The sequence below is a fragment of the Rhizoctonia solani genome, chromosome 2 (genome assembly GCF_016906535.1).
Source record: "Rhizoctonia solani chromosome 2, complete sequence".
NCBI lineage: Eukaryota > Fungi > Basidiomycota > Agaricomycetes > Cantharellales > Ceratobasidiaceae > Rhizoctonia > Rhizoctonia solani.
In genome coordinates this window covers 900,495-912,603 of record NC_057371.1, presented here as the reverse complement: position 1 = coordinate 912,603, position 12,109 = coordinate 900,495, and the positions used below count along the sequence as shown (strand labels likewise).

The following is a 12,109-nucleotide window of genomic DNA, read 5'->3' as shown; positions in this document are numbered from 1 at the left end:
TGATATATTGGGAAAGAATTCACAAGATCGAAATGAGTGGCTCAAAAAACTAGGCTTGCGTCATTAATACATTCAGTCGAAGACTCCAAGTGCAGAACGATGGCTATCAAGTTGAGCGAATGTAAGCCGAAGTAACTGGTCAGGAATTCAATTCCTTCTACACGAGTCAAGACGGTAGCTTCAGAGCACTCGTCTTGATTCCGTCACCTCCCCATTGTGCGACCTCTCTTAACATATTGCGTTTACGGTCAGCGGCAGCGTTGGATCGAAGCTCGTACAAAGTTGCTGCGTAATTGTATGCAAGTGAGTAAATTACACATCTAAAGAAACCAGAATAGCACGTACCGAGATTATACAAGAAAGGCTCTACAGCTACAAACGATGCTGGACTCACTTTGAGCATGCTTTCGAGCAAGGCAATTGCCTATCCAACATTGGTCAGCCTCATAAAGTAATAGCGAGCATATCTCACCTCATCTAATTTTCCGCAAGCCAATAGCACAACCGCGAGATTATTGATAACCTGGATCACTCGCGTCCTAAATTACCTGTGAAACTATGACAGGGGCCAAATCGGCTCACACACCATTCTCCTTCTCGTCCTCATGCGCCTTTCTGAGCATCTCTTCCGCTTCCTCCCACCTTCCCAGCATCGCGGCTTCCAGAGCTTGCGTAATCGCGTCCGTCTCAACGCCCTCGAGTGTCAATTTCACGGATTTGGTATCCCCAGCCTCCATCATGATACGTGCCAGTGCGAAACGGATCTCTGAAGGCGCTTTTGGAGCTATTGCGAGTGGACGAAGAATTGACAAGGCACCGGGATAGTCCTGTAATCCAGAGTCAATAACCATCTAGGTGAAGACACTTGAAAGTGCACCTGCATCTCGATCAATTGGGTTACAACCATCATTCCTGTCCTCATTCCCCGCTCTGTCCAAATCCCCCAAGAGCCAGGCTTCTCGTCTCTCCTTGCCATGCTCTTGCACAATCTAATTAATCTAGTAAGCTCGTCCAAGTATCCCTTCAGGTCCCCGGACCAATAAATCGTGCGTGCATAAAATACGTCGAGCTCGTACGGTACGATTTGGCGACGAACTGAAGGCGGAGAGATGGCGTTGAGGACAGAGTAGAGATTCGAGCATTCCGCTGTTGCTTGGTTAAAAAGGCGCATTCGAGCGAGAGAAGTTAGTCTGAGCGACCATAACTATGTACGAGAAACGGTGTCGGGTTTACCAATATGTCAAGGGGAATAAACCACGCTTACATCGAGTACCAGCGTCGTGTCTGCAGAAGGAGTCGCGACAATTCGGTCTTTCGCCATTCGCGCCAATGCACGCCAGCTGTTTGACATCTGAGTGTCCTGCCATAAGTAGCGAGCCATGTTTCGGGAATATCATACTGCATACCACCAGAGTCTCCAGCGTTTGTTCCTCATATCTTCCTACTAGGTCTCGATGAGGCCTCGCCTCGGCGGGGATGTGCTTGCTGAGCAAAGCATTGAGTGGGTCTGTCTAGAGTGCTCTTTTGGTTCATCCAATAATCAATAATCAGCGAATAAATACTTACAGTTGGAAGTGGAAGAAACAATGTAGGATGGTTTAGTCCTTCGATTACAATCTCATTCACGGGTGATGCTCGGGGCGTAGCTTCAAATGGGTTAGGGATGGGTGATGGGACAGACATAATGGGTGCTCCCAGCGGCGCTTGCGGAACCGTGGTTGCCATTAGTGGCTGGGCAATTTGTGGCTACACCTTTACTATTGCACCTATTACTCTACCCGTTCGTCTCAAGTAGCTGTAAAAGAACTCAGAGTCTGATTTCACTTTGTATAACCATAATACACTTGATTATCACAATTAGGCGCCAGTAGTAAATATAGTTTCGGATTGCTCAGCCAACACATGCGCATTCTGAAAGCGTTCTCTCAACAGGTTAACCACGTCCCTCTAGATGGGAACAAATTAGGTATCATCACAGCCAAGTACATCTGAACTCACTTTGGTCATCATTCCTTTAAGCTGCCCTTTGTTCGTAAACAGTACACATTGCGGGCTCTGGGTTTAGCGTTAGGATTCAACCCGGGCTGGATGAGGGAAAGTATACCATTTTTTGGAAAAAGCTGACAACCAGCTGAAGTGGTACGGCGGGACGAAGTTGCATTGGCGCTGGATCCAACGAAGCAGACAAATCTGCTTCTTCGTATGATGAATCATGCCTCCCAACAAAAGTGTAGTTCATATCCGGCGGTGCCACCCCATCTGGGTATTGATCGGCGAGATTAGCTGAATAAAAACAAATCAGCACTTGAAAGTAAGATTATAGCAAACCTAACCTACATATAGCCATCTGAAGCTTATCTCGCGTTATGTATCCCACAAGTTGATCACCGTCTACCACAGGAAACCCACGATACGTGTACGTCTGCAATAAATGTTCTATCCACAGCTTAGCTTCACAACTTCCCTTGTAAGCATGACCAAGGATATCTCACCAAGCTCTTCTGAGGTACTATGATGAGCATTGATTGAGATTATATGCTCTCGAGCAATCATACGCCCAGCCGCTGTCTCCCCATAGTCCCTGAACTCAACCGTAGTAGATAGAAAGGGATACCCGTGAAGTGCGATCCAAGCGTCATAGATCCCTTCTTTGCCAAACACGTCGCCCACCCATTTGCTAACTGTGTTACAATTACATCAATAGATAGAGCGACTTGCCATGCAATTGCTCTTACCCATCACTGCGATCATAATAGGCAAAACGTGGGATAACGCGCCAGTCAACTATTAGAAATTGTCAGTTGGTGTATGAGACCAGTTCAACCTCAAATTACCTCAAACATGATAACAACCAATGATACTACAGAAAGGACGGTGTTAAGCATAGGTCCAATCAGGAGGTGAAAAGTATATGCCTACTTGTCATTCGAGTTACACCGCCCAGCATGGCCGCCGCACCAATCACCTGCGAAGGCGTTTGTGATTTTACGCAGCATGGTGTCTAAAAAAATGACACTTACAGAATAGAATCCAGGAAAAATGCATTGTCCCTCAGGTGCGCATGATGAGAAAATCCACGCAGTAGGGTGAGCACGATGCCACCCTTGCCTAGAAGTTGGTCCCGAATTAACGACACTATTAAACTCTAGTAAATCGACACTCACATGATAATACCAACCGCTCTGCCCATAGTCGCTCCAATTGCGATTGTGGGAAGAAAATTCCTGCAGGCACCTTACCAAAGAGTCAGTCCGAGCACAGGGTAGTCGCATAATCCTTACTCACCTTCATTCCGAATGTCCATGCGGTTAACCCCAGTTTGAACCCAGAAGTCAATACGAGTCCAAAGATATTCTGCCACATTGATGAAACACTGCCATTCAAAATATTAGCTCATTGGGGTCGGGGAGCTATGATGTACTGCATACTTGCATAGGCCATGGTAATCCGGTTTGGTGGGGTCGCATTCCGCAAATAAATTTCCAACCAAATTAGTGCTTTGAGCTCTCATAAAGGCAATCTACCAAGGTTTTAATACGATACCTAACATTATAACTGAGATGGCTATACCGGATAACTAAGTAACGATGTAAATGCTGTCACGCACACCACTTCCATGAGTGGCCAGTCACGAATCCAAGAACGATGTCGATGGACTGCAGCAGCGATGTTCAAACGAATGAGAAGTGCACCAGCGAGTCCCTGAAACGAATAGGTAGTTCAGAATAGGGGCCAGTCATGGAACCTTGACGCAAATTCTTACACCAAAGACACTCAGAATCATCCATGGGAACTAAACGAAGGTATCAACAGATTGGTCCACTAGATCCATCCTATCGACATACCAGTTCAAACCCTTTCCAAGGCGTCCCTTCCGTAACCTAAAATACTGGTAGACAACAGCCCATTTTCAGATCATACATAAACCTACTCGAAACAGCACCAGATTCCCGGTCGCGAATACATCAGTCCACTGGAGTGTCACAGCGGCCAGTACAGCACAAACAAACGCGCGCCACATTATATGAACACGCGCGAAAAGGTCGAGTTCTTCCAGTCCAAATAGCACCCCACCTAATGGGGATCCAAAAGCGACGGCCACACCTGCCGATGCGGCCGCAGATAGGATGCGGCGCTTCTGTGCTGGATGTAGGTTAATCGGTTGAACCTATTGTAAAGCTAGGCAATGAAGCATACCTTGGTTTCCCTTAAAGCGTGAAATGAGATCGTAAAATATGGATGCGATACAGCAGCTAACATGCACCAAAGGGCCCTACCGATCTCCCTCAGTGAAGTGAGAAACAAAAGCTTATATTTCTCACCTCTTTACCGAGAGATAGCCCGGAACCCACTGCCAGCGCCAAGCCTACACCTTTGACCAAGAGTGTCCAAGGAGATAGGAACAAATCTAGGACATACCCATTGAGGATCTACAAATTTAATAGACATTCGATTAGTCTTTTTCATGAAAATACCATAAAATACTTGCAGCTTTAATCTCAGGAACTGGTATTTTTTGTCAGGAGCACACAGTGATTTGAGATGCTGCCAGACTCACTTCCGGTGTGAAACGCGTACGGTGCGTATGATTGAACAAGTATTGCGGCGCTTCCAGAATATGCCATCTATTGCAAGTACGATATGCTGATGCCCTGGAGGTTGATAAACGTGAACTCACAGCCAGTACGACGTAAATGATGGATTGAATGAGTGCCGTCGCAGCTATAGATCTAATCCCAAGGTATTCTCCCCACGTGTTCCATTCGTTGCACTCTTCTCCAGCTAAATTCACGTTAAGCCGATAGCCTAGGGCTAGGCGGAGAGACTTACCGTCCAGACCACTGCAACACGAATTTTCGTTGTAGAAAAATCCGTAACTACACCTCCCCGTGCGTATATCACCCAGCCTTCGTGTATATATAAAATAAGGTAAAGTGGCAGATTGAATTAATTGTAGGACTTACCAGGCAACTAGAACATCTAACCACGCGCCGACGAAGCCAACCAAAATACCGGTCACAATGAGAACAACCCTAGATCACCAAGAGAGTCAGATATAGGGGATTACCATCCGCATACATGAGATAATAACCATATTCGCGCTTGATCCAGTAGGGGAAGGACAATCCCTCGAAGACCCGGTTGAGAGCGTAGCGTGTTCTTGTTCATTCGCTCAACGGCTTCTTCTTGGGTCCAGTCTTTGCGCCTGATAAGAATGAAGGTTATACAGTGAGCGAAGATGCCTATTTACCTATAGTCGCGCCATCTCGATATGCTCTCTTCCTGTAGATAGATCCACTTGACTTTCCCAGGGATTCATATACTGAAATGTTTCAATATTTTCGGTAAAAGTGGCTTGTGTATCACCATTATCAGTGTTTCTTGAGCTATCTTTGCTTGCTCTAGGATGTGCTCATCCCATTGGGTCCATGTATCGTCAAACCCCGGTGCCTGAGCTGGACCGGACATGATCAATACCAATGTACGTGTTGGCCGGGTGTAAACCGTTGCGGTGGCAGTGCCAATCGGCCAGTACGCCACTTGAAGTTTGATGTGCAAACTAAACCATTTGCAATTAATTTTGCAGTAACCACAACTGGGCAATCATGAGCCGTATGATATTTCTCCGTTTCCTATCCAACAGCAGATAAACTCATCCGCGCTTGATAGCTATTTCCCTTGCGGAACAAATAGCCCAGCTAGAGGACACCGCACCTCCTGACGTCGACATCGAACGGATTGACGGCGGCGGGCTGGCAGAAGAAGCCGACAGCAATGATTTAACCGCGGGGAGAGGTCACTACTTGGATGTCGGGTATGTTCTCATTCTAATCTAGCTCCGTTAAGTATAGCTTATTGGGTATATCTAGAGTCTCATCACTGCGTAAACAGCAAAGCGCGTTGGCCGACCCCAAGTACGAAGGGGTCCGAACTAGCAGGAGCGAATTGTATGAATTCGATGACGAAACTGATAACGATATAGGAGACTCCGCAGCAGATGATCAGATAATGAGTCGGATGAATCGGCCACCATAGGTAGGCTCCCCGAATCATTGGCTATGTTACTTTCCTCATGAGATTAGACAGACGAGGGAAATCAAGAAGGAACACCCACCGTTTCAGGAAGTGAAGACGGAGAAAGCGAAGGAGATGATGACGATGACCTTAAGAGCGTAGACTCAGGGCCAAGTGACGTTGCGCTAGAGCACGCAGCAGACAACCTTGCGGCAGCGCTCAAGGAGTCAAGGGAGGCTGACAAGGACAAGGGCAGATCCATTATCCAACAGCGCGCCCTGTGGGACTCACTGCTTGAAACTCGTATAAGGCTCCAAAAAGCAGCCACAGCTACCAACCGCCTTCCTCACGTAAGTTGTTTCAACTTGGCTATGTGCCCAGTACTAATATTTCGTAGCCCAATGATCTTGCGCCGTATGTGACGTCAGAAAGCGGCAGGGGGGCAGTTCATTCTCTCCTCAAGGAGGTCTTGTCATTTTCAGATGAACTCCTAACTCTACGCAAGGTGATTTCGGCCTTCCTATATTGGGGAGTCTAGCTCAACCTACTCTTCATAGCGGCTCGCCCAAGTGAATGAGCCCGAGATCGAACTTCCTCCATCCAAGAAACGAAAGATAGTCTCCAGCGACGAAGCCTTTGAACAACAGATTAAGGATGCGTCAATTGCGGCTGTAGAGATGGATGCAGTGTGAGTTCTTGTCGGTTGTGCGCCACTCCCCAAAAGCGTCACTCACCAGCCTTGATTGTAAAGCTATCACCCAACCTGTGTCCGAACTCTACAAAAATGGTCAAACAAAATCGCTGCCGTTACACCAGCAAGTCTCTGGCGCGGAGCGGGAAATCATTCCGTGGAGGCGTAACACGTTCGACTGTCGAGCTAGTGGAGGACGCGCTTGGCGAGTCCGGAGCTAAAGCCATTGGGAGAACTCGGGTTCGCCGATCTGCGGGGGCCCGTGTAGGGACACAGGTTTCGTCAGAGGTCAATGGTGCTGAGGGAGATGCCGAAGTCTTTGACGATTTGGATTTCTATCAGACCTTACTACGAGATGTGATCGACAGTCGTACGGGGACGGAAGGTATGCATTATATTCGAAAACTTGCGTGACCACTAACTTAATCGATAACAGACGACTGGATGGCGCGACAGCGCATGAAGAAGGCTAAGAAAGTGGTGGACACTAAGGCGTCAAAGGGTCGGAAGCTGCGGTTTGTTATTCTCCCCTTCTACGTTTCGGCCCATTATCCTAAATACGATCTGACAGGTACGAGGTCCACGAGAAACTTCAGAATTTTATGGTTCCCGTTCCCACTGCAACTTGGCACGAAGAACAAATAGACGAGCTATTTGCGAATTTGTTAGGAAAGGAACTCGGTCGCATGGATGCTCTCCCCGCATAACGCGTGTTGTTTTGGCATATTTCCTTTCAAGTTTGGCCTTGTTTTGTCTCCCACACTTTGTCTAGCTATCGCCCGTACGTACCCCATGTTGTAACTGGTTGGGCAACTTTCATGTACATACACGGAGCCCAAAATAAGCACCATGCTGTGTCAGATCGAAGTAGGTACACTGCCATAATTACCGCGGAGCGGCAGTGGCCACTGTCAACGTCGAATTTGAATCCACGGCATGTTATGCTAAGTTTACGCATTTCATTCAAGGCTGTGGTTTGGTTTATAAATCCAGCCAGGCGCAGCTACTGCGCGATATTCTTCTCCCTTCTGTCCCCTGGACATTTTTCTTGAACGGACATTCAAGTACTGGCCTTGTTTTGTGGTCTACCACCTTTCGTATTGTCCTCTTGACGTGATGTTTACCTCAAGGCAACTGTCGTTGCTACTTGCTTTGCTTTTTGTATCTGGTTTAGGGACAGTATGCGGAGGCCCCATACAGAACAAGGAAAATCTAGTGGCGCGCCAGGTTACAACCGCTACTTTGGCTTCATCTACCCAAGTTGCATCCCCTACAACGCTAGCATCACAAACGACACTTCAGTCATCTGCAACTAGTGTTGTATTATCCTCGGCAGCGAGTTCTTCTGCTGCTTCCGCCACCACCACTAGGAGTACTACTATAGCTACTTCGAACATGCAGAGCTCGACCACCACTCAAATTACTTCAACTCATACCTCCCAACTCACCGCTACTACATCCGATACCTCTTCTCTCACGTCTGCCGCAACTTCGAGTACTTCTGGCACATCGACATCGACATCGACTTCAGCATCGACATCGGCAACCGCAACGGCCTCTGTCAATATTTTTGACAAGTCAAGCCCTTATTTCGGGTATGCGGTTGGAGTAACAGTCGTAGTTGGTAAGATCTAAACTTGTTATAAGGTTTGATATTTTAATCTAATTTATCTCAAAGGTATTTTTGTCCTATTACTCCTCGTGCTCGTAATTCGCTGGATCGTCCAGAAGTTCAGCAAGAAGCCGACCCATCACCGATCACGGCCAACGCTGGTGCATGGCGCTACTCTGAAGATACCGAATTATATTCTCCAAGCGTAGCTCCCAATTCAGCAAGCAATACTATGTCAACCATCCCGCTTGCACGGCATAAGGGACTTGGTGCTGAAATGGGGGAAGCACAGGCATTCTTATCCACGGAAAGTGTCACATTGTATCCTCCCGCGAAGTACACCGAAGAGGAAACCGGCTCCAGAAGACATTCTAGGAGTTTGTCAAACGCTCTTCGTCCCAAGCCACGGCCATGCCATACGTTCAACGGCGACCCATGTCATTCTTACAAAGCCCACCTGCTACTCACCCGGCATTTATCGTGGATCGGGATCAAGACTCCAACAGTGGGCATGGCCATTCGGACGCGGCCGGGGCCAGAGCAGTCCCCGAGGCATCTCGGAGGGCGAAGTCGACTTTGCCTCTCCAGGACAATCCATGCCAAGCATGCTGATTGCGCGTGCCGGCCACAGTGACGCATATAGGCAGCCCACAATCGGATCTACAAGTGTTTCCCGAGCTAGCACTGCATCAGTATATTCTCAGCCATCCGGAATCCATACACCGCCTCCCATGCCGGAGCTGCCTCCACTTCCTACACCCGCAACACCCCGAGCCCAGGCTCAGCCTCGGCCCCAGTCCCGAGACCAGTCCCCTGATGTGGAGGCTGAATTATTAAGAATGGCCAACACTTTCACTGATACGATCCCTGGGGACGAATCAGTTCATTCTCAAGATAACAACCAGCCTGCGGTCCGGCAGACACCGGGTCGAATGGGGTGGGGCCGTCAGGCGCCAAGTTCAGTTCATAGTCATTCAGACTTATTTTTCAATCAGGAACAACGCTAAAATTCACACGGACATTTTCGTCTCCTATCCTACTCTACGGACGATTAAAATTTATGGACTTTGTTTTTGTGCTTCTCGTGCAATATTAGTTATACATATCGGTCGTATTCATATTTCGTTCCCTTGATCATCCACTTTCAACTGTATTTCATGCAATTTGACAACGTATAAAATAATAACCTTGAACGAATACACTGTTATTAGATCTAAATGCGACTCTCCCAGGCGCCGAATCAAGGAGAGCCATGCCAACACAAGTCCAAGTACCCCCAGTCAACGTCTTCGTAAGCGTTGCAGGAAGGAGAGCATAGGTGCATCAAACATATCACATCTCCCACGGAAATGCTCGTTGACTGCGGATTGGATAATCGCCCGGTCTAGGGATTGGGTAATGAGGGCCCCGCAGCGATAACAAAAGTGCCTATATGCGGGGTTTACGACACGTCAATTTGTACTTGGGTGGTTACACTTACGAATTGCAGCCGGGCGTAGTACACTGTAAATAACAACGTTCGACTACGTGGCTTGAAGCTGTAACTGAATCAAACTCACCGTCATATGGTAGCATCCTTCATTCCGACTGATGGGGGTTTTACATCCCGGACATTCCTACCCAGACACCCTTTGTTAGTCACTGAGGAAACATATATATGACTAATAAAAGATACCTTCCATCCCTCTGAAGCCATCAATTCCCGCAATTCGCTTGTCCCATCACATGAGTGTTTCTCATCTCCTTCGATCGGCTTATTGCAATTCTTGCACCATTTGTAGTCGCAATCGGGCAATGGACAGGTAATCTCCATTTCTGACTCGAGGTCGGCTCGCATGACGAATGCAGCTCTCTGGCCTGGAGTGGGACGTCAATCAGGCTCGTAATGACAACTAAAGCCTTACATTTTCGACAGTGGACCATAACTGACAGGGATGCTAGCGATAATTCGACATATGTTGCATATTCTCGCTCGTCAAGTCCTATTATCTCGACCAAAGCCTGCCCAGCGGCTTTGTTCAAGTTAGCACGAAAGTCAAGGTGACTGAGTTTCGATCAGCTTACTTCCTCGGCTTCCATCCTTCGATGCATGGCAAGTAGGACACAAAAGTGGAAAGGTCCTAGATGCGAGCTTGGACTTGATATAATCCCTCATACACTCCCGGCAGTATTTGTGGTCGCACCCATCCATAGGGGCGAGGGCGCCCATATGGAATGTCTCAAAGCAGATACCACAATCGAATACGTTTTTGCTCTGCTCCGGCTCTTCAGCTGCTAATTCGGTCAGCAACTGATCCTCTGCGTCGAATTCCTCCTGCATCTTTAGTGCAAGGAGTGCGTCTTCCGATAGGCCTTCAGGATATTTCTTGGACTCGGACACGGGTTTAGGCTCGATTGGAGATTTCGGCTTTGAGTCGAGCGCCGAGTAAGCGTGATGCTTTGAACCCTAGTCCTCAATAGCTATCCAATAACCCCATTGCGAAGGAGACATACTAGTTCTCGTTCGAGTTTCCTGGCCTTCTCCCTCAACTCGGTCACTTCACTACGCAGCCGCTTCGCCTCTTCTTCCGCATCGAATGCATGCAACAAGCCTACGTTTGCTTCATATATGGCCGCCAATCTAGTAGTTCTCTCTTCAGCCGGTTGGCGCCACTCAACCCTGCGCACAAGATGTGCAGAGAACTGTGACATGAGTTGTGCTTCCCACGACAGCCCTGGCGACCCTGTATTGATATTTACCCGAAGTAGCGCGGTGAGGTGTTGGGCTGCTGCGGCAATAGACGGCAAGAGTGTTAAGCCTGCTCCATCCGGATGCTCAGGTCTAGAATGAGAGTCAAAGATCGCATATATAGACTCGTCCCTATTTAAATTGGAGGAGACTGAAGGCTCAGTGGTAGATAGTGGTACGCGTAGAATGGCGACTATCTCGGGTGGGCGGGTAATCAAGGCTGCGGTGATGTCATTGGTAGTTTCCGCAGTCTGAAGAGAGCTTATGAAAGTTTAGTGAATCCGTATCAAGAGTGCGAAAATTGGAACATACTTGATCATAGTTAGAAACGATTCAAATCCCACCAATTTATCATGTCGATCGTAAACTTTCATGGCCTGATGGAACAGTGGAAGACTGAATAGGTGGTCGGGCTCTAAATGACCACGACTGGACCAATGTACACAGATCGCGGTCGCATCCTGTTTCACAGAGTTAATGTGAGATTTAAATACGTGCGAGATAACCCACAAGGTGAGTGTCCAATAAACTCAACGACTTTAAGAGATTAACTCCAGTCACGCCTTGTAGTGGCTTATCGAGTGCGATACGAATCGTATTTAGTGCAGCTAAACCACAAGCAGAGGGCGCGCCTTGGCTGTATTGGCTAGTGCCAGGGTATGAAACAATGTGAATTTCTCCCGCAAGGACTCGTTGGATCTTTTCATCAGGCGTAAGATTAGGAGCTGGATCCACTAATAATTTGGTTTTATTGGAGAAGAACCAGGCTTCGAGGAGCTCCCAGATTTAGAATGCTTAGAGGAGTGGCTCCGAGAACTCTTGCTGCTACTAACGGGTGCATTACGATCGGTAATTACTTTTCCAGAAGAAGAGCGTCTTTCGTGCTTGGATTTGTCTGGTGATCTAGAGGATGATTTAGTTCCTGTAGACTTGGGGTTACTTGTTGACATCCTTGGTAAGTTAGGTTCGGCACACGGTCATGGGGCCCATGATCAGACGCGGCTTGGGTCGTGGCTAAGCGCCAGGTCCGTGGATTGTATTTGGCGCCAATCCCGCCATTAGG

General features: G+C 47.9%; 5 protein-coding genes across 5 annotated transcripts; 2 read left to right on the top strand and 3 right to left on the bottom strand.

The window, feature by feature from the left end:
- Positions 1 to 166: 166 nt before the first annotated feature.
- Positions 167 to 1,683, bottom strand: RhiXN_04897 (uncharacterized protein; the record flags this gene model as incomplete). Its single annotated transcript, XM_043324713.1, has 8 exons — positions 167 to 285; positions 346 to 424; positions 473 to 539; positions 583 to 827; positions 878 to 1,204; positions 1,265 to 1,351; positions 1,407 to 1,511; positions 1,567 to 1,683. The coding sequence occupies 8 exons, from the start codon at positions 1,681 to 1,683 to the stop codon at positions 167 to 169; spliced, it is 1,146 nt and encodes a 381-aa protein (XP_043177132.1).
- Positions 1,684 to 1,857: 174 nt separating this feature from the next.
- Positions 1,858 to 5,169, bottom strand: RhiXN_04896 (ClC voltage-gated chloride channel protein; the record flags this gene model as incomplete). The annotated part of the gene is made up of 23 exons (XM_043324712.1): positions 1,858 to 1,947; positions 1,999 to 2,055; positions 2,105 to 2,283; positions 2,338 to 2,436; positions 2,493 to 2,681; positions 2,736 to 2,784; positions 2,835 to 2,860; positions 2,920 to 2,965; positions 3,021 to 3,108; positions 3,165 to 3,234; positions 3,286 to 3,373; positions 3,422 to 3,520; positions 3,571 to 3,702; positions 3,764 to 3,793; positions 3,846 to 3,881; positions 3,932 to 4,143; positions 4,198 to 4,207; positions 4,259 to 4,273; positions 4,323 to 4,430; positions 4,679 to 4,782; positions 4,831 to 4,841; positions 4,965 to 5,033; positions 5,093 to 5,169. The coding sequence occupies 23 exons, from the start codon at positions 5,167 to 5,169 to the stop codon at positions 1,858 to 1,860; spliced, it is 1,884 nt and encodes a 627-aa protein (XP_043177131.1).
- Positions 5,170 to 5,606: 437 nt separating this feature from the next.
- Positions 5,607 to 7,413, top strand: RhiXN_04895 (TRAUB-domain-containing protein; the record flags this gene model as incomplete). Its single annotated transcript, XM_043324711.1, has 9 exons — positions 5,607 to 5,613; positions 5,671 to 5,815; positions 5,871 to 6,013; positions 6,088 to 6,365; positions 6,413 to 6,520; positions 6,573 to 6,703; positions 6,832 to 7,091; positions 7,143 to 7,221; positions 7,278 to 7,413. The coding sequence occupies 9 exons, from the start codon at positions 5,607 to 5,609 to the stop codon at positions 7,411 to 7,413; spliced, it is 1,287 nt and encodes a 428-aa protein (XP_043177130.1).
- Positions 7,414 to 7,822: 409 nt separating this feature from the next.
- Positions 7,823 to 9,325, top strand: RhiXN_04894 (uncharacterized protein; the record flags this gene model as incomplete). Its single annotated transcript, XM_043324710.1, has 3 exons — positions 7,823 to 8,301; positions 8,385 to 8,738; positions 8,815 to 9,325. 3 exons carry the CDS (start codon positions 7,823 to 7,825, stop codon positions 9,323 to 9,325), a joined length of 1,344 nt encoding a protein of 447 aa, XP_043177129.1.
- A 273-nt stretch (positions 9,326 to 9,598) lies between these two features.
- On the bottom strand, positions 9,599 to 11,996 carry RhiXN_04893 (E3 ubiquitin-protein ligase ARI6; the record flags this gene model as incomplete). Its single annotated transcript, XM_043324709.1, has 10 exons — positions 9,599 to 9,746; positions 9,799 to 9,821; positions 9,878 to 9,934; positions 9,994 to 10,175; positions 10,223 to 10,330; positions 10,383 to 10,755; positions 10,812 to 11,307; positions 11,359 to 11,507; positions 11,557 to 11,823; positions 11,880 to 11,996. 10 exons carry the CDS (start codon positions 11,994 to 11,996, stop codon positions 9,599 to 9,601), a joined length of 1,920 nt encoding a protein of 639 aa, XP_043177128.1.
- Between the last annotated feature and the right edge of the window lie 113 nt (positions 11,997 to 12,109).